We start from the raw sequence: 22,304 nt of genomic DNA on the forward strand, positions 1-22,304 counted from the left end.
GGTTCATCATTTTGAACCTGAGTCGAAAGAAGCCTCCCTCCGGCTTGCCTTCATTGGCCGGCTGGAGTGAACACTGAGCAAGGGCCGCAGGACTCTCACCTCTGGCTTGCCTTTACCGGCCGTCCAGAGTGGGGTGTCAAAGCTACATGCTCGCAGGGTGGAAGTGAAATATGTTGGCATAGTGGCTGATGTTCACAGCCACTGGGTAGAAAGCGGTGCACACCTCTCCACACCCTGAGCCACTCACACGCAATGTTGCCCCCTTGTCGCTCCGTACGAGCGGCCGTTTTCGGGGGCCCATATAGTGAGTTGGCGAGTTACCACCTGCCCATTTTGTTCGTGTTTTAAACATAGATAAGGGCAGGTGTCATAGCCTTTTCTATAGCTCCGGTTACTAGTCCACTAACGTCTCAACCCAATAGCCCAGTTCATTTTGTTTTCTTTTTTTTCTTGCAATAATAGTCCTACACTAACCGGGGCTTGTCCTTGGGAGCACTAATATAGTGCATACAGGGATAATCGTCGGTTGGTGTCACATCACTTTATAGTAAATTGTCTACTTACAAGGGGCCTCTACGTGTTGGCTTCGGCCCCACGCATGCCTTCCAAATGTCCGGGATCCCATGGTCCCGAGATTTTGTAAAGGACATACAAGTAATAATAATAATAAGTAGCAACCCTCGTATAAATTTGTACACAACTTTTTTTAAGTTTCCAAACATGTTATTTCTTTTCGGAATAAGGAGCTCTTTCGATCCTAACAGGAGAAGGAGTGTCCCAAAATTTCCATAATTCTTTCGTTTTGTCCATTACGTTACCATCATATAAAAGACTGCAAAACGGCAAAGGAATGGAAATAAAATTTTTGGGACAGCTCATGATTCTAAGTAGAAGTGACATAAAAAGTCACAAATCTAAAAAAAAAGGGTAGAGTTGTACTAAACTACATTTTGAATAAAATGGCCAATATACGGGGTTTGACTATCAAAAAGCACTTCGGTACCTACTGGCAAAAATATATCCCGCAGGATGCGGGTGATGAACCGCAACGCAACTTACCTATATGCCTCTTATGAAGTCACATCATAATATGAAAAAAAATAAGATGCAATTTATTGCACAACTTTGGACCCATCTTTGGACTTAACTTTTCGTTCAAAAACCGACCTTCAATATAGTAATACGCACATTTAATTGTGAAGAAAAACCAACTCTGTTCACTTTTTAAAAGAAACTTAGCTCTGTAAACACAGATAATATTTTCTGCATACGTACAGCGTCACGATATACATTATAGCTATCCTACTATGCAAGGTGACACTGTACGGCGTCCACCGGAGCCCAAGGCCAAGGGAACACAGTTACGAAGACATGATATAAGATTCTCACTCACCAATGTTTCTTAACCTAGTTATTACTTATAGTAAATATATATAAACTTTACTAAATTATAAATACGTAGATACGAGGGGAGGTACAAATATTCGCGGAATGAAGTATAAAACCTTTTTGCTTATGTGGTATGAAAACTCTATAGGTAAAAATATATAAATGTTAATTCAAAACCGTCATTTGTATTAAAGATATCGCCCTTCAAACAAATTATTTCGGAATAAACATGCGACTATGGAGCAAATTGCATATCGTGCCGTGATAAAATTTCTATCGAACCAAGGAAAACCTCCGCAACTTGTAGTTAGTGAAATGAAAGCCCTCTACGGGGACCAGTGCCCTGCTAAAATCATGATTTACAAGTCGCATGGCCTCTTCAAACATGGCTGAGTCATTTGAAGACGACCCTAGCCCAGGACGGCCGATTGAAGTCACATCGTCGGATATGATTCAAAAAATTGAAAAACTCGTAAAGAAGATGCTCAAAACAAATCAGGTACAACAATTTTGAGGATCCTACGTGACTATCTTGGCATGACGAAAGTGGGTGCTAGGTCGGTGGTACCGAGAATGCTCAAACCGCAGCAGATGCAACGACGAGTTGACGCATCGAAGCAATTTTTGAATCTGTGCGGTGACAATCCTACCCACATATTGAAACAAATTTTGACTGGAGATGAGACTTGGGTTCATCATTTAGAACCTGAGTCGAAAGAAAAGTCTATCGGCATAAGAAGGGTGCACCACCTCCGAAGAAGTTCAAGTTTTATTTAATTTGCAATTACTTCGTTCCGCGAATATTTGTACCACCCCTCGTATTTATAAATTAGATAATGACTAACTAAATTTACTACTTAGATCACAGGAGCTAATTATGCACTAAAAACACTATACAATTATCTAAACCACACCCGGCATAACAAAAATAATTATATGAAACATAATGATAAAATTTAAAGCCACCTTTTGGAACTGTTGGGTAAACCTATATCTAATAAATATAGCCTTTTAAACAGCTTTCGCAAGATACGTAATAGTTACAACCAACCACCACCAAGCGTTAATATTCGGTATTTTCAAGAATATATTTTTAATTAAAAACGTTGAAATTACATAAAATATGTCCAGGTTCGGTCATTAATTACATTTTTAGTAAAAAAGTATTTCATATATTGCTCGAGTACGACGAGCATATGTGCAGTGTTTCAGCTTGAGAAATTATATTTCAACTATTGTCTATTATCTTGCAATCGTGTGAGCTAGGCAATAAAGAGTTTTTGGTAAGTAATTAACCAATACAATTATTATAATAATATACATATAGGCACCCTAGGTTAGGTTTTCTATAATGTGTATATATTTTTTGTAATGTTTTGTAAGTGTTTGTATATTTAACTTTTATACTCATATTGTAAAAAGCTAAATAAAGAGATAATATACATATAATAATACCTACCTATTGTAAATAAATCGCTCTAATATAGGTATTGTATTAAACAATCATTCCCTTATACATAAAGGACATACCACACCGGAGCTGGACGCAGCGTGTCCTGCGTTTCTCACACACAATTAGCCACGTAATCGGTGCGTCAACGTCTTTTGAGCAGCATTATGACCGATCCAAACCTTACTGAGTCAAGTAGTCTCGCTTTTTTAGTAAATATATGTTTTAGTAACTACCGCAACTGCATTTCCCTGCCTTCTAGGTGATCCTCCATTATACACACCATATCTCCGGGCTGCTCATATCTTATGATGGACATGTAGCCACCTGAAATTAAACATAACATGGTAATACAAATTGCAAACATAGGGGGTAAAGGAGACAAATATACTAACAATGAGGACAAAAAATAAATATGTATGCAACATAAAGTAACAAAATAACATATAAGCGCATTATAACGTTTGTATTTGCACACATATGATATACCTACACATTTGAAGGTACACACATGGCTATAAATCATGTTTTATTTTTAGTAAATTGGAAAAATGTCAAACTTCCTGATGTACACACACTGTAACCAAGTCCACGCTATTAAAAAAAATAATCTAAGTAAGCTGTATAAACTGTAAAAAATATTGCAGTATTTCTTTGTCTTTGAAAAAGGAAATAAATCAAACACAATTGTACTTTAGCTAAAAGTATTTTATTAAAAAAACCCAGGACTATGTTCTATAATGTAATACTGGATTTTGAAGGAACTTATAGTCACAACTTTGAATTAACTAAATATTTATACCATATTTACATTAAGCACCACATGGTAAGTACGTTACGTGTACAATGATGTTATGTAAGTAAATACAAGATAATATTGTCTTCGGTTACCGCGATAGTTACTCATGAAATAAAACTATGAAAACGGATTATATCGCGTATATTGAATTTATAATACATCCCGACGTTTCGAACTCTTTACAGCGTTCGTGGTCAACGGGTGACTGAGGAAAAATTACAAAATGCAAAAATACCCACATACTAAAATAATGAACAATCATAGACTACAAACTTTAAGGCTGGTTGTACATGCAAAATCGGTTCATAAGGCTAGTTATACACTATAATTATTTTTCAAGTAAAGATATATATATATATATGCGATAAAAATAAACTATGCCGGCTCCAACCCTACACCACGGACCCGAGAAGATTTAATTCACTCCTAAATTGTAGGAGGGTATCCCAATATGGGACCGGCAACAAACTCGGCGGGACACATCTTTTCAAAACATCAGAATGTCCAGCATCATCCAACACTACGGTCTCACAGTCTATGTCTCGCTTGCTCCTTTATCAGGTGGACTACAGGATCCCAAGCTGGTGGTAGAGAAAAGCCATCTTCCCTATTAAAGTTTGGATATTTCTTAATCTCAATGGCCTCGCGCAGCATTCTGGGTATGTAACGCTTCTCCTTGGCAAGAACCAGAGGCTTATCAAACTTGATTGAGTGATTGGCTTTATCCATGACATGCTCACAGACAGCAGACCTAGGTCGACGGTGCCTGACATCAGCTATGTGTTCCTTCACCCGAGTGGAAATGCTCCGTTTCGTCTGCCCGACATATGATAGGCCACACTCACAGTCCAGCCTGTACACTCCTGCAGTCTGTAGAGGGGTATTGCATTTTACAGGCCTCAGGAATTGTGACATCTTCTTCATTGGCTTGAAATATGTTTTTATAGAAGCACGCTTCAAGATGTGGCTGATCCTGTCCGTGACCCCCCTGACAAAAGGCAGAATGGCAGGCCTGCGCTCGACTGTGGGGATCTTAATGTGGGACCTCTGGTTGACCCGCGGTATCCTGAGCTCGTTTGCCTGGAGCGCGCGCCTGGCATGCTGGAGCTCCGCGGCCAGATGCTGGTCATCACATATCCTCTGGGCTCTCTGAAACAAAGATTTGCCTACTGTAACAAGTTGACTGGGATGGTGATGCGATTTGCCATGCGATTGCGATTGCATTTGATTTGCGATGGCAAATCGCATCACCATCCCAGTCAACTTGTTACAGTAGGCAAATCTTTGTTTCAGAGAGCCCAGAGGATATGTGATGACCAGCATCTGGCCGCGGAGCTCCAGCATGCCAGGCGCGCGCTCCAGGCAAACGAGCTCAGGATACCGCGGGTCAACCAGAGGTCCCACATTAAGATCCCCACAGTCGAGCGCAGGCCTGCCATTCTGCCTTTTGTCAGGGGGGTCACGGACAGGATCAGCCACATCTTGAAGCGTGCTTCTATAAAAACATATTTCAAGCCAATGAAGAAGATGTCACAATTCCTGAGGCCTGTAAAATGCAATACCCCTCTACAGACTGCAGGAGTGTACAGGCTGGACTGTGAGTGTGGCCTATCATATGTCGGGCAGACGAAACGGAGCATTTCCACTCGGGTGAAGGAACACATAGCTGATGTCAAGCACCGTCGACCTAGGTCTGCTGTCTGTGAGCATGTCATGGATAAAGCCAATCACTCAATCAAGTTTGATAAGCCTCTGGTTCTTGCCAAGGAGAAGCGTTACATACCCAGAATGCTGCGCGAGGCCATTGAGATTAAGAAATATCCAAACTTTAATAGGGAAGATGGCTTTTCTCTACCACCAGCTTGGGATCCTGTAGTCCACCTGATAAAGGAGCAAGCGAGACATAGACTGTGAGACCGTAGTGTTGGATGATGCTGGACATTCTGATGTTTTGAAAAGATGTGTCCCGCCGAGTTTGTTGCCGGTCCCATATTGGGATACCCTCCTACAATTTAGGAGTGAATTAAATCTTCTCGGGTCCGTGGTGTAGGGTTGGAGCCGGCATAGTTTATTTTTATCGCATATATATATATATATCTTTACTTGAAAAATAATTATAGTGTATAACTAGCCTTATGAACCGATTTTGCATGTACAACCAGCCTTAAAGTTTGTAGTCTATGATTGTTCATTATTTTAGTATGTGGGTATTTTTGCATTTTGTAATTTTTCCTCAGTCACCCGTTGACCACGAACGCTGTAAAGAGTTCGAAACGTCGGGATGTATTATAAATTCAATATACGCGATATAATCCGTTTTCATAGTTTTATTTCATAAATACAAGATAATATAATAAGTAAAAAAAAAAAAAACAATAGAGTAGCGAAACAAAATTTGCTAGAATTATCTAACTCTAAAATTCATCTATATCTATAATGTAATTAATAACTATAATAACAAACTTAATAGTACGTGGAAGTTATACTTGAGCACTGGGATTAATATAAACATAGAAATACTATAGAATTTCGTAGCTAAACTCAAAACTTGTAGGGTGGTGGATTTAGTATATTTAGTACTTATTTAATATGACTTTCCAGAATCTAATGTTACACTGTCAAAACGTATGTAATAAATTTGAAATAAAAATTAATTGATGATAAAAAATGCAGAAAAATATTATTAGGTACCAATATTTGTTGTAGGAATTTTAAATGCTTTATTGCTGAAGAAAGTATTCTTGGCATGATCATTCTTAGACCACTGTATGTTTAAATTAATAATTGATAATAAAAAAAGTATTTCGTGACTTTATTTTTCTTTATAGTTTATAAATACAGTCAACCACTACAAGCGAATCTACAAGAGGTTGTGTAGTTTTATCATTGGATATACTTGCACTTAGCAGTACAAATCCATCAAACAATAAAAGTAAATAAAAGGTTGTAAGAGAAAATAACCGGATTACAAACAGAAAATAGATACATACTTACCACAACCTACAAAAGGAGAAAAAATAACAATTAAAAAAAATTACAGAACGAACAAACTAAGAAAACTAACAAAAAAAAACAAAAAAAAAAACAACATGATAAACATAAATATGGTCACAGCCTAAAGTTCAACATACGGAACCTCTATAGTTTTGCGATTGTGAAAAAAATTTAGGAATGGAAAGTTATAGTTTTATATTTATTATTGTCATTGGATCCCAATTGTCAAGCGGAATACGAAAAAAGCAAGTATATTCCAAGAACAGACCGAATATGACCTGATACGACGGGATAACATTTTTCGTCAATTTGAAAAATATCAACAACTAGAAGTCATGCTGACCTGGTACAGTGACGACGTAGGTATATTTGTTGCGTTTCGAGCAAGTGTTGGTTAAGAATGATATATAAGAATTATATTATAGTACCTGGGAGACCGAGCTTTTTCCTACATTAAGCGGGTGCCCCGCAGAAAAATATAACTTCGACGAAATAAGGACCACCCTAATGTACATGTATCTATACAGGGTGGCTGAAAAATAAGTGCATTCCCGTTGCCAGGGAGGTTTTGGGATTATACTGGGCAACTTTTACTATGGGACCAACCATGAAATCGCGAAAAAAATGAACCCTCGCATAGAAAATGGAGCAGCCAAAATTTATGAAACAGCCAAATTTTTTTTCACGAGATCGAGGTTGGTCCCATAGTAAAGTAAGTTGTTCAGTATAATCCCAAAACCTCCTTGGCAACGTGAATGCACTTATTTTTTAGCCACCGTGTATAGTCAAGGCAGCTAGTAGACACCATGCCGATAAGCGTACCTAGTTAGGTATTTAAAGTTAGGGATAACGAACCTTTATTGGTGAATGGTGAATAAGGATTTTTGTATAAATGAAATTTAGATTTAATGATTAATTGTGTCGCCACTTTAGTCGACAGTTTCTCCAAAGAATCTGATTGCTGCCAGTTAAGCTCAGACGATGGTTAACAAAAAAAAACGTGAATCTTGTTGCAACGAGGTAAAACTTACCTACCGATTGTATGAATATTATATGTTCGCTGTCCCTGTCCTACGCCATCATCTTGCTCCGTTTTCAATTTAATCGTCGGTTTTTGTAACACCTAGAGCAGGTCCATTCGCTTCTTTACCTTGCGGTGTTCCTGCCGTTCTGTCCTTCACCAGGCACTGGACGACGACGTGGACAACGCAGAAAACGAGGGACCCGATCCCAAACCATAGGAACGTCTTCCAACTCCCGTATTGGTCGTAGAGGAGGCCGCCGATGAAACTTCCGAGGGAAGTTCCGACGCCTTCGAATATCGCTCCTGTTAGACCCTGAAAACATATACTGGTTAGGTTTTTAGCTTAACAGGACTAGCTCAGGAGCGGCGCGTCAGTATCTCGCCCGCGAGGTAGACTACCGTCTCTCTCTCTAGTTAATACAGTTAGATAAAGTCGGGTAATCAATATAAATGGGTCAGGAAAACTCAGACATTAAAAGTGTCCGGGCGCGTTAAATGGTCTGCTACCTTGTGACCTGAATCAATATTAATAACTTGACATGGACACTTTCAAAATCAAAAGCTAATTGACTGTGTCGTTTATATAGCTTGGCAGCAAGCAGCTTCCGTCATCAGAAAAGGCGCGAAGGGTAGCTCGCCAAGGAAAATTTAATTTCGCGCTTTTTTCGACGGACAAAATTGGTTCGCCAGACTATTGCAGTGTGTTCGTTACCTGCACAGTGGTTTCAGTGCCGGGCGGCGATACGACCTTAGCGTAGGACGCCATGGTGGGGTAGAACATGCCGAAGGTGATGCCCTGAAACATCTCTATGGGCAGAACCCACCACGCGTTGCTCAACAGCGAGTAAAGTATAAAGCGCACGCCGAACGCGAATAGCACAAGTGTCATCATGTTTATATGGCCTAGACGCTTTAGTATGTAACCTGAAAACAAGATTATTTAGGTCAATTATGTTTCGTATAATGTTTTTTTCAAATACAAGATCATATTTTGGGCAGTCTATTAATAACATCGGATTACAATAATGAATTCCTCTTGGGTTTGCCATAGCCGGAACAATAATAATGGCGTCATTAATAAACGCCTGTCAAACTTCAACATTTATTTAGCAAATAGAACACAAGGGCACTTTTACACGTCAACATGGAATTAACATACAAGCAAAAAAAAACATCAACAATTATAAAACCCATCTAACTGCAAATATCAATTCAAACTTAAGTATAACAATTACTTAGAAATGTATAAAGACTATAGTCTCTAAATGTCGAATTTCAAAAAAAACTATAATAATAATATAAAATAAAAAAAATATAAAACAAACAATACCTACTTATTTTTAGGGTTCCCGGGTCCCTATGACTTAGACTCCTCTGTCTGTCTGTCACCAGACAGTGTGATAGCTAGACAGTTGAAATTTTCACAGATGATGTATTACTGTCGCCGCTATAACAACAAAAACTAAAAAGTGCGGAACCCTCGGTGGGCGAGTCCGACTCGCATTTGTCCGGTTTTTTATTTAACACATCATCAAATTTAACAAACCATTAATAATCGTCCATCATTATGACATTTGTGTTTGTTAGAAGGAGACAAAATATAGTAAAATTTAGTTATTTTGTGAATAAGGTGGTAAATCACTCACCAGACACAAACATGAACGGTATCTCGCCTCCAAACGTCTGTATAGCGCTGACCAGCCCTTGCAGAGTCTTGTCGTACTCCGAGCCACTGCCGTTTTGCTTCGAAATGTCCTCTAAATGCCAGAACAGGAACGACCATAGCAGACCTGTGCAGAGACCGACTGCTATGGTCCATAGAAGGAATATCACAGTGGGTAGAGAGGATAGCAGGGATCCGACATCGGCGAGAATGCTCACGGACATTTTTGTGGATTCGATCTGAAAATCATGTGAAAGTTAATAATCAACTTCTCAAAATTCTGAAGTACAAATAATTTAATTTAAATAGAGATATAGAGAGGAAGTTGATAGACTTTTTTTATATTACGTCGGTGGCAAACAAGCATACGGCCCGCCAGAGAAGTTACATGCGCGTTGTCGACGCTAACACTCCTCTCCCTCGAGCTCTGGCAACCTTACTCACCGGCAGGAACACAACACTATTAGTTGGGTCTAGTGTTATTTGGCTGCGGTTTTCTGTAAGGTGGAGGTACCTCCCCAGTTGGGCTCTGCTCTAGATCTGGAATGACATCCGCTGTCCTGTGCCCTACCACACAAAGCGAGATGTCATTCACAGTGCCCATACCTCTCTTTTGGACGTAGTTTAAGGACATACCCGGGTCCTTTTGGACGTTGGTTAAGGACATACCTGGGTCCAAAATAATTTGTTTGACTGCACGGAGATTTAACAAAGGCTAAAAGCAGATTGGAAGAGAAAGTAAGTTGTTTGTTTAAATTTACTTGAATCTCGTTCTTGATATTAATTTGTAATTCTTGCTCACGTAATAACTCGGTGTTACTCTTGCAGAAAAAGGCACGACTTATTACTGGATCCACGCGTATACCAATTACCCACAGAGATATGATCAAAGACCAAAAAATCATGACGATCATCTCAATGTATCTCTATCGCATATGTCTCTATGTTTACATAAATAGGAATAAGTATCCCAAATCTAGTGAATGCCATAATTTCAATTTGAGAAATAAAAATAATCTAGCACGTACAAAGTCAAGTTTCGGCCACTTTAATAACAGTGTTAATAACATGGCAATCAAAATATTTACAAATTAAATCCAGACATAAAGAATTGTAAAGATTTTCGATTATTTGACAAAAAAGTAAAAGACTATTTTACTAATCTTATCTTATCTTATAATTTCGGGGGCCCTTACGGATACACTTCGACCCATAGGGATTTTTTGTGCAGTTACCCCCTAGGAAAGATCCGTCCGCTACTCAAGAGCTTTCCCCACCATCTCCATATGCCGGATGATGGACCTTATGGGTAGGCGTTTTGAATTCCTTTGGTTCCAGATAGCCTGTTCCAAAGTCCTTCATTCTTTGTCTGGCGAGGGCGTGACATTCACACATAAGGTGTTATATTGTCTCTTCCTCTTCGCCACACATACGACAATCGGTGTTGTCAGCGTGCCCCATCTTGGCCAGGATTCCCTTGACCCCGTAATGGCCAGTAAACACCCCCGTTATTATTTGGAGTTGCCGTTTGCTATGTTTCCAAAGCTTTTTGCTCCAACCAGAGTCTACCCCTTGTATAAAGAGCTTTGAGTGCTTTAGACCCGTCACTACTTTACTAATAGGCCGTATTACACAATTAATTAATTTTTCGCGAATGCACTTAACTAATTACTCTTGACATTAAATTATTGTAATGATTTTTTTCATTAATCCTATTGAATGACATGTACGTACCTATAATCTTAATATGCTTAACTTACATACATAACTTTAGAATAAGCAATATTATCATGTAAGTACTTTAGAGTATAATGTATAATGCAATATAATGTATTTGCATGTATTTATACGTAAAGCAAATACATTATCTGATTCTGAGTTTATTATAATCAAAAATTACAAAATAAAGATTTTCCAAGATACAATAATCAATAACCTAACCTAATAAAATTAATCCATTCATTAACATTATCTTATCTTAACATTAATAAACGACAAATACAAATCTATTATAGGAAATTAAAATAAAAAACAAGTCAATAGAGATTGTATTGTATGGGTGTATTAAGTGTTAGACCAATATCAACTTACTATCGCATCGGGGGTACAAATATCTAATCCGTCTTAGCGGTTTTACATGTTACAAAAAACTGCTTAAGTAACATCAATTTCAACGAAATTAGGTGTTGACAGCCCTTTAAAGGTTGTGTATATGTAATTATATTAAAATAGGGAATATTACGCGAAAGTTCTGCGTAGGGGATGCCACTACCACAATCTGAGGGTCTATCGCGAAACAAGTAAATCGAAATTTCGTTATCTAACATCTCTGTCACTATTGTACATTCGAGCGATAAAGAGGCAGATACCGAAATTTCGGATTCGCGTTTCCCGGCAGGTCCTCTGTAAACAAACCGCCTTGATGCATCAATGTTATATTTTATTATCTCCGTAAACTTGTCAAAAACCTGTTAAAGGTACAGTATGTATAAGTTACTCTATGGGTTATAGGTACAGTATATATAATACTAAAGGGCCTAGTGCTGCACTCTGGTGGCAGAACATTGCAGTAATCCCCCCCAATTATAGCATACCTTTATGAAACACGACACGATGACGTCACCGAGCATGAACACGAACATGAGCACAAACGCGACGGCGTAGTTCTTGTACTCGCCCTCGCTGAACACGTCTATGAGCGCGCCAGTGAGCAAAGAGAATATACCCCAGCCCACCGAGCCCCATAGGCGCTGCTTGCCGTATTGGGACACTTTTGCGCCTGGAAATGGAGCTTATTTGTAACGCAATAGAGTGCAACAATAAAATTTAAAATGTCGTGAGTTATACCAGTGGGGGGAAACTGCAGCGTTCGAGCGTTCTCGGCTCGTTGCTGCGAGCAATTATTAGGGTTGGCAAAACTTGACGTTCCTTTGCGTGCACGACCACAGATAAGATAATGACTTGAATTTTAACAACCCTAAATAGCCGAAAGGAATAATGCCATACATTAGAAACAACATGATTTGTCCCTGAAACGCGGTCAACTTCGGTTTTGTAGTAAGTTTCCTTTCTGTACGGTAGTACTATAAATTTTATTCTGTGGTTATACTGTAAGCTATTTTCACAGCTGTATAAGATTTGTCATGCAGTCAATTGTCCATAGTAAAGTTTACACTTGAGTTCAATCTGTTAAATATGAAGACTGTGTTTTAAATTTAAATACAGTTGCTGTTATTTAAACATTATTAACAAAGTACTAAAAATAACTTCTAACAGTTTTAGTCGCAACGTCCAGCGGAAAAGTTTCCGCTGTACGCTGCGTGAATGCCACGTTTAATAGTCCGCAACATTTCTAGATCGTGACGCAGTACAAGGCTTCAACCAAAGATCACTTTATGTACCTAAAATATTGAAGCAGATGGCATCAGCGAAGGTAACAACGACCGCCATGCCAACCCAGCTGAGTACCATAAGTACGAAAAACATCCAGAACTGCCTGGTGTACTGGCTGCCCGTATTGAGGCTCTCTGCCGCTGCTTGGAACATCTCATTCAACTGTAAACAATCATCGATTTTAAAGCGCGCGGTTGTTTTATGCGATAAACGCAGCGTTGAACGCATGCGTCAACGGAATGTAGGAAAAATGACAATGCGCTTACCGCTGCGTTTGTGCGTTTACCGCGTAAAACAATGTAGTGGCATTAGATTATATCCGAAACCAGCAAGTAGCCTTCCAGCCGAGTCATATATAGTGCTTTTCTCAAAAATGCCGCATTAAATACAAATATAATAGAAATATTTTACAGAAGCAACGTTCTTATGTACAGTTTTTTTTTTTTTATTAAAAACAGAAGTGTATTTTTCTGCTGAAAATACGCCAACCTATTTGACACACCTAAATAGTCGCGGTATCTACCAACATTATAATAATAAGTACTGATCATCTGTTTGGCTGTTTAATGGACCTATGCCTTCATATGATATGGCCACTTCAACTTTTAAAATGTTTGGAACTCGACAAATAATGGAATTTGTATGCAACATTGTACTCCCAAGTAACAAGATGAGTATTTTAGAGCACGTACGTACCTGAGAGTTATTGCAATTGATTTTACACGACGTCTGAAACAGCTCGTGTGATGCGCAATACGGATAATGTACAGACTGCGAATCGCCTGTGAACAAATAAAATAAAATAAAATACGACATGCAAGAGAAAAAGGGTCCTCATTAGAATTACATACACATAATTACAATACACTAGTTTCGTTTGTCAGGATAACATTTTATTGACTTTTGTATTTGATTCATGAAAATCGCATCACAAACAATGGGAGACATAATAGTATACGTTTTTTATTGCTAATAATGAAAACATATGCACAATATGATTATGACACGCGAGAGGCGAGGGTGCGATACACTTGTTGGTCAACCGTAAATGGTATAAATATGAGAGTTTGGACGGCAGCTCCCACCCCTGCCTGGTAGCAATTCTTATATAATAGCTTTTTGTTGGCAGGTTGGTTCGATTTGGAATACGACTCACCGTTGGGAATGGCCACGTTTTTAAGTCTAACATAAACGCAGCTGCTAACGTTCATCGCGGTCTCTAGTTCAACGTATCCAGTGAACGACAGTTCAGATGGCAGCGCCTGCCCCTGCCTGGTCTTCGGCTGGCAGGATTCGGCGTCGTCGGCGTACCAACCGTCGCATATTTCCATGAGACGCCACGGGGTCGTCGAGTCTAAGTCGCAATGCGCCTGGAAAGTGGGTTTAATACACATTTAGTAAAAAATCCTTGTAAAATTATGTTGCTAAGTGCCATAAATTTAAACGGTATATTTGACACGCGAACTCGGATCTTTACGGGATCATTTTGAGAGCAAGTCGTTATTCGAAATTGCTTCTAATCCATATTTCATATTTGCTTTCCTTCTCGTCAATTCCAACATTTTCAACATAAGCGTTTTGAAGTTAGGTTCGTAATTTCTCGCATTCCATATCACCATTATCACAAACTTTATAACAGCCTAGAGAAACATGAAAACAACGTAAGTATTTTAGAAATTTTAAAACGTAATAAATATAAGAGCCTCGGTAGAGAGTATCATTTCATTCCATTTGGAGTTGAAACTCTAGGTCCATGGGGTCCCAGCGCGCATAAGTTGTTTGCAGAAATCGCGAAGCGTCTGGTTGACGTAACTGGTGACCGAAGAGCTGGCGGCTTTCTCGCACAACGTATCAGCAATGCGATACAGCGGGGAAATGCCGCCAGCATCCTTGGTACAATGCCTCAAGGGCCTATTTTAGATTTAAGCTAGTTATTAATTTCGTTTAGGTAGTACCACTGTATATATCTTGTATATTAAAAAATAAACGTGTTTTTAGAAATCTTATTTTTATTACAAATCGATTTACCGTCTGTCATTATAGGAGTGACATGTTATCAAATTTTATATTGAGTCGATCGAGCCATAGTATTTAGTTTCAGCAGTGAAAAGCAGATGGAGATCTGTACTCAAAAGTTTATCAAATACACTCGTGTACGGTAACAGCCTTAAATTGTTGATCCATTTAGGGATCAAGCTAATTTGGTTTTCAATACTATAGTACGGTATGAAAATTCGAATGTAAAGTGAACCCTAAATGGCTCAACAATTCAAGTCCGTGACTGTACATAGACCGTTAAGTTATAAATTTCGGAGTGTATCAACCCTATTGTACCGTACCCAACATTTACCTACTGCTAACATTCGTAGGCATCTGCTACAACGCTCACGCATAATTTGTAGTTCAGGGTCCGATTCCCGCAAGTCATGATCGCGGTGCGTGCAGCAGGAGTTGGCCACACTGACTTATGTTATAAAGTTATAAATGTTATAATACTTATAATATATTACATGTGCCAAAGCTATTGTACTTCACCTCACATTTACTGCTAATATTCGCAGGCATCTTTTCCAACGAGGTATCGTTCACGCATAGTTTGTAGTTCAGGGTCTGATTCCCGCAAGTCATGTTCGCGGTGCGACTGCCTATCACTCCGGACAGGGCGGCGTTGTCGCATTGCAGGTTACAGGGCTCGTTTATGTCCACGTAGTCGCTTCCAATATTGCAGCGGGGGGTATAAAATTTGCCTGTGGAATGATTTTTATAAGCTTTATAGTCCGGCGTCCGGTATAGTTTATATTGTCTGTGGCACTGGAGCATTAACGATGTGCCAATATTTGCAAAATTTATATATAGTATGTCACAATTTATCCCGACTCACCTTCTAGCGAGACGTTGTTAGCCGCTATGTATGCGCAGTTGTCGCGCACAGTGGAGCTGGCCACGTACGCCGTATAGTTTATGCTGTCTGTGGCACTGTAACAGTACTGTGGTATGTGCCAGTGTTCGCATATCGTTTGCCACATCTTTGGTGAGGTCATGTCACATGTCATCTGAGGATTTTTATTAGATATTAATGATAGTATTGTCATTTGACTACAAAAAGCATTTAGGTAGGATATTAACACAAGTATACTTACCGTTAAATAAAGTACTAATAAAATACACGATTAAGCGCCACTTGCACCATCCCACTAACCCGGGGTTAAGCGGTTAAACCCTTAACCCAGTGTCAAATTGTACTGGTAATCATAGTTACTCCAGGTTTAACGGGTTAACCCCGGGTTAGTGGTTTGGTGCAAGTGGCGCTAAGTACCATTTAAGTAGTTTAAATACTTAGTATTTTAAAGATGGTCAAAAGGCGTTCGAATTCATATATTAAACGCAAATTTAAGACTACCAAAAAGAAAAATTTACCCAGTAATAGGTAGGTACCATATTTATACCATACATATTTGTAACTTGTACCATATTAGAAAAATAAAAATAAGCACTCACCTGACATGCCGCCGTGACGTTTTCTTTGCCTAGCTTGTCTAATTTATCCCAATCTATCATTTTCTCCTCCACATAACAGCTCTGCAGGTAAGACAATCCACTACTACAAGAAATACCCACGGTGGCAAGGCTGTCGGACTCCGGTATTAAGTATATGGCGCCGAAGCTCACAATAGTTACTATTTGAAATAGTATGAAAATTGATTTCTGTATCCTAAATCTGTAAATGAAACAAACATTTTAGGTAAAAAACTGATCTGTACCTACAGGCAACAGTAGAAGTAGGTAGGTACCTGATAAGCAAATATGGTGTTCATTTATTATGTTGCCAAAGTAAGTATGGGTGCGTTTTGGGGTCAATGAACAAGAATAACTAATAGAAGTTTAGAGCTCAAAAATGACCCCATGTCCGTGTGCTTTATGCAGCGAGCGACTCAGCAATACTGCGCGCAGCTTGACAACGGCAAATATTGTAATGCCGTAATTATATTCTCAATAAAATATTCAGAATTGGAAATAGCGCAAGAATGTTTTTCTTTTTCTTTACTTACACCGCATTACATAGCGAAAGATCAAGTAAACTTTATTTTATCATGGAATTCCGCAACGCCTGATTAAATTAATATATAATGAAATTAATTAAACTACCGCGCAGTTACAGTTGCCTTATTAGGCAGGATATTATTTATTTTTCTCGTTAAGAGCCCGTTAACGATTTTAGTCGCAAAAATGTAAAATTGATAGATTTAGTCGCAAAAGTTGTACACCTTTTGATACATAATAGAAATAACAAGTACTGGCTTCTATTAGCACGTCTTCTCATCTTGCCGTTTTACATAAGGTCGCGAGCGTGCTTCACCGGTAATATGTGAAGAGAAGGGGCTTTTAAAAATTCATTAAAAAATTATGGTGGTAAATTATACAAATTGATGTATAACAACAGTTTCAGTAAATAGTAGATTGTTTAAGTATCAAAATTACGTTGAAATTAAGTCGAATTTCAGAGAAATTGTCACTTGTTTTGAAGTAATTTCTGGAGAAAATTGATTTCGTCTAACTTTCATTTACATAACGTACAGGACATGTGTAATACAAATTTACCATTTTTAGGAGTCCAAACTTTACGAAATTTACAAATATGAGCGACAAAATCAGTGCTTTACGCGCGTTTACCTAAACGTCCATCAGAAAAAAAATCATTACTAATTTAGTGAGTCTGTTTTCAAAAAATTGATCCGATAAAAGGCAAGACGTGCTAATAGAAACCAGTACTTTTTATTTCAATTAGGTTTATAATAAGGTAAATAATATTTCAAAAAGGTTTACAATTTCACCGACTAAATCTATCAATTTTACATTTTTGCGACTAAAATCAACACCGGCCTCTTAAGTAGTTTTTTAACTATACATTTCCTTTTCAATGTTTCCTTTGAATAAGGCTATTTGCACATGCAGTCATGCACACAGCGCTAAGAACGCTTAATAGGTAGTTGTTTTGGCTAAGTGTATATGCAACTCAATATTTTTAAGATAAGGTTTATATTGGCACGGTTGCACTCGTGATCTTGGTGTGACGTTATAGATGTATGGCTTTCAAAATGTTAATGTACTTACAGTTATTGGCCCCTTTAAATTTAGGAATGACTTAAAATAAAATTGAAGGAGACAATCATTGGGAGGTCGACAATCAACATTAGTATTTATAGTTTACCCTATTTACGTATATACAATTATACATATATACTAGGTGTCGTATGATGCCTTAAAATTTATGGCTTAAACATGATCTTATGACGCCAAGAGACTTCGCCCTATTTGCCGAAATATTCGAATTACACATCTATCCTTAATACAGCAAACCAATGTGCAAATCTAAAATATGAAACCAAGTGCACATAATACCGCCGTAGCAGAATTTGTAGGTACCTATGAAGATATTTTGTTTACGACGACTAGAAACGCATCGTGTTTCATACTGTCTCAGCTCCTTCCTGTTCGGTATAAAGAGAATACGTACCCAGTTAAAAAAACAGAAACGAATCGACAATATCTAATGAGCAGGATCTTAAAGATTATGATAAAGTCAAGATAACATTCGCTAGTAATGCAACTATAGATTACGAAGTCCACAAAATGGATTTGTATTACACATCCATAGTGACAGGATAAAGCGACCGTCTATTTCTACAGCAGCGTTATTAAAAACTGACGATTGATCTATTACGTTGTTATCACACGATAACCGTGTCCATGATATCCCGATTGCACTGCGGGATTAGCCCAATTGACTTAAATATGTATAAAAAGAGAAAGACTGAACTTGTCTCTTGAATTTAGAAAAATCTTTTTTGATCGAACTTTTATTAAGTAAATTAAGTACTATATATAAACTACACTTAAACTGAAATAGATGTCATGTACTAAAGAAATAGTGACCACGCCCGCGTAGGCTAAGGACGCCGGTTCGTATCCGGCCTCCGATACTGGAGGACCGTCAGGTCAGTCAGGTTGTCAGACCGTTGGAATTCAGTAAAGATCCAGCGATCTACGACTATTATAGCTATACATCGTGATTCTGAGTAGAAATAAATAGCCCTGTTAAATCTATAATATATGTATGTATCTTGCGCAAAAAAAAGAATTACAATAGAATACTAACCTATCAGCAATAACTCCAAAAAGAGGTTTTGCTACAAGTCCAAATATTGGCAGGATTGTGTAGATCAGACCCACCGTGGCGGAAGAGAATCCTAGCTGCCGGGCATATGTGGAGAGATAAGGGACTAGGGGTGCAGTGCCTGTAATTCAACGATTAATAAACATTAGAGCTATTATTACGCTTGACTGTAGATTTCTAATAGGGTTTCCTGTCATAATTAGGATATTAGGATACTGTGTATTCTTTTCAAAATTTTGGACCTAGTATGTAGTTTCGGAGATAAAGGGGAGGGGGGGGGGGGGGTCAGTTTATGCTGTTTATTATAAAATTATAAGAAAATATATTTGAAATTCTCATAACGGGCCCTTTTATTTGATACGTAACGTGATTTAGTTTAAAAAACTTTGTTTTTTTTTTAATTTGTCATTTACCCCCCAAAAGTGCCCCCTGTGTTTAAAGTTCATTTGTTTTCATTACATGACCGTCTTTGGGTCACAGACGTACATATGTGTACCGAATTTCAACTTATTGGTCCAGTAGTTTTGGAGCAAATAGGCTGTGACAGTCGGACAGACAGACACACGAGTGATCCTATAAGGGTTCCGTTTTTTCGTTTTGAGGTATGGAACCCTAAAAACTGTAAAAACAAAAACAATTTGAACATTTCTAAGCACATTTGCATCTTACTACCTATTTTTAATTCATATTTTGGTAAATATTTAGGAATGAACAAAGTTATAAATACACGAAATCATTCCCGCACCCAAAACCCCAAGGTATGGTCATCACACTATAGCAGAAGAAGTTACTTCTATTTTTACATCAAAATTCCAATGAAAACATGATGTTTATTGTGTTGACACGGCATGGATGAACTTTTTCTCGAAAGGCATTGGACCTGTTTTAGATTTGACTCTCTATTTCTTGGGCACTTTTTCCCAGATATGGACAGTTATAAATAAATATTATAGGACATTCTTACACAGATTGACTAAGTCCCACGGTAAGCCCAAGGAGGCTTGTGTTATGGGCACTCAGACAACGATATATATAATATATAAATACTTAAATACATAGAAAACACCCATGACTCAGAAGCAAATATCTGTGCTCATCACACAAATAAATGCCCTTACCGGGATTCGAACCCAGGACCATCGGCTTCACAGGCAGGGTCACTACCCACTAGGCCAGACCGGTCGTCTAACAGTTGGACATAACAGTTGGACATCTATGATGTTCAATGATCAATATTTCCTAATACTGTCTATAACACCCGCACCTAACCCGCACCGAATATATGTGCCAATATTCTTATGCAAGAATAGCAAGATTACTAAGCATTTAGGAAAGTATTTTATCAAGGAGTTATTTTTAACACTAATAAAATACCATGGAATAATGGAATGTGATGACATCTTTTCTACAACAGATCAAGTAAAATCAAAATATTAAAAACTGGGGCAGTCTTGCTACATTTGAAATCAAACTGATAAGCCTTGTACTTAACTAATTATGCAATAAAGATAAGGGAATTGGCAGTTATCAATAGATTTAAAGTCAAATACAGTCACCATCACATATACACGAGTTGCTAACGTGTTCACAAATATATGAACAAAGCCTATTTTTGAGCATCTTGGCCGCTCTAGGATATTTGATGGCAGCATGTGTGTGTCAGTAGAAAAATAACTTTATAACCTCTCACGTTTCTTTAGGATGATAGTTGTAAAAAGTATGATGCCATCAGCTACATTTTACTGAGCAAGTCTCAGAAAGTGTGATGCTTGATAATAGCTTAAATATATGTTATAACTATAGGTTTGTGTATAGTTAATAAATACAATTCTATAAAAATATCTTAAAATGTGACTGGTTATCAAACTTACAGTAACTGGCAAATTATAATTTTAGAAGTTTACATTAAGGCAAAATTCTAAACTCTGTTAACTATCAATATATAATCGCACCGGTTAAGGCCAGTTAAATAAAACTAGAATATTACTAAGCGACCTCTACATAGCATTTGCAATGACAACATGTGGATATGTCATCATCAGGCATTGTAAACTGCGAGCGAAATCCATTGAAATGACGTACTTTGACTTGACAACAACCCTAGTACTCAATGGATTTCGCTCGCAGTTTACGATGCCTGGTCATCATTGATGTCAATTTCCAATAATAATATGACATTTATGAGACTCCTTCAATTTGTTCTATTCATAGTTGGTGCAAAGTTAGCTTAGATGGACTCTATAGTTCGTTTTTTTAGCATTAGATAAAAGGTAAGCAATCTTAATGTCTTTGTATTGAAAAATATTGTTAAATGCTTTTAAAAAATTGGTTTATATTACTTATGAAAGCAAAAGAATGTAAAAGATTGCATATGGTTTATAATTGTAACATTTGCTGTGACTTATTTTTAATTCTTTATACATGTGATTTTTAATAAAAAGACACGTCAAGATCGCTTACGTTCTTTCTAATGCTAAAAAAACGAACTATAGTTACTAAATTGTGAATATAATAATAACAAGACAGCGTCAGAAAATAAGAAATAACTTAAAAGAGAAATCTTTAACGACAATTTGTTTATAAACTTGTACTGGCTCACCTGCATTGAAAAGAAAATAATGCCCTTTTACAGGTAACAACTTTTTGTTGACTTTCATGTTTGATGTCACCATCGGAACTGAAAACACGTAATTATGTTCACACGCTTATGTTGGATGACAAGAAAAACTATTTAAACAGAATTCATTAGTTGTGTATTAAATAAACAACCGAGGACAAGGTAAAGACATGCAAATCCTGCACGACCGGAACTGTTGAATGAGAACTTAACGTAAAACAACGTGTTTATTACATAAAATAGCTGGATGGAAACAATAATATTTCAGTACTTTATCAATTTACCTTGTGGCTTTGCATGGATGTTTTAACCAGAACTTTATAAGAAATAATTGCCAATTGGAAATATTTAATATTTGTTCAATTCAACACGCACCGGTTGTCGGTGAGTTCACTGAGTTCCTCAAATGAAACTTGAAAGCGCGTTTAGCGCGTGCATGTGCAAACAATCTCTAGTGTTTGACAGCTGTCGCTGTCAAGTGTCACTTGTCAGGCCGGATGTAGAGTTAATAAGCCGGATCGAGTACATTGGCCAAAAAGCATAGACCTAGCATTATATAGAATACATAGATTAGCTATACGCGTGCGCCCGTAAGGGACAGAACATACGCAATGCGACAATATGATTGGTCGAGTAGATTTGTGAATACTTAATTTACGGTGGGGAATAAAAAAAATGTGAGACTGTGACAAGGACAAACAATGGACAAACAACGAAACGAAAGAGACGAAAGAAACATAAGACTATCCCGTTCGGTCATTTCCCCCCACCCCTTATGACCGATTCACATTAGAAGTCAA

At 37.8% G+C, this 22,304-nt stretch overlaps 1 protein-coding gene across 1 annotated transcript; it reads right to left on the reverse strand.

The window, feature by feature from the left end:
* Positions 1 to 2,838: 2,838 nt before the first annotated feature.
* Positions 2,839 to 21,896, reverse strand: LOC134754227 (major facilitator superfamily domain-containing protein 6). Its single transcript, XM_063690398.1, has 14 exons — positions 21,789 to 21,896; positions 21,487 to 21,564; positions 18,870 to 19,008; positions 16,211 to 16,430; positions 15,594 to 15,765; positions 15,248 to 15,459; positions 13,869 to 14,082; positions 13,409 to 13,494; positions 12,721 to 12,874; positions 11,914 to 12,098; positions 9,303 to 9,558; positions 8,369 to 8,580; positions 7,783 to 7,969; positions 2,839 to 3,166 (listed from the first exon to the last, which is right to left on the reverse strand). The coding sequence occupies exons 2-14, from the start codon at positions 21,557 to 21,559 to the stop codon at positions 3,072 to 3,074; spliced, it is 2,205 nt and encodes a 734-aa protein (XP_063546468.1). The 5' UTR covers positions 21,560 to 21,564; positions 21,789 to 21,896; the 3' UTR covers positions 2,839 to 3,071.
* Positions 21,897 to 22,304: the final 408 nt, after the last annotated feature.

The sequence above is a fragment of the Cydia strobilella genome, chromosome Z, assembly GCF_947568885.1.
Source record: "Cydia strobilella chromosome Z, ilCydStro3.1, whole genome shotgun sequence".
Classification (NCBI taxonomy): domain Eukaryota; kingdom Metazoa; phylum Arthropoda; class Insecta; order Lepidoptera; family Tortricidae; genus Cydia; species Cydia strobilella.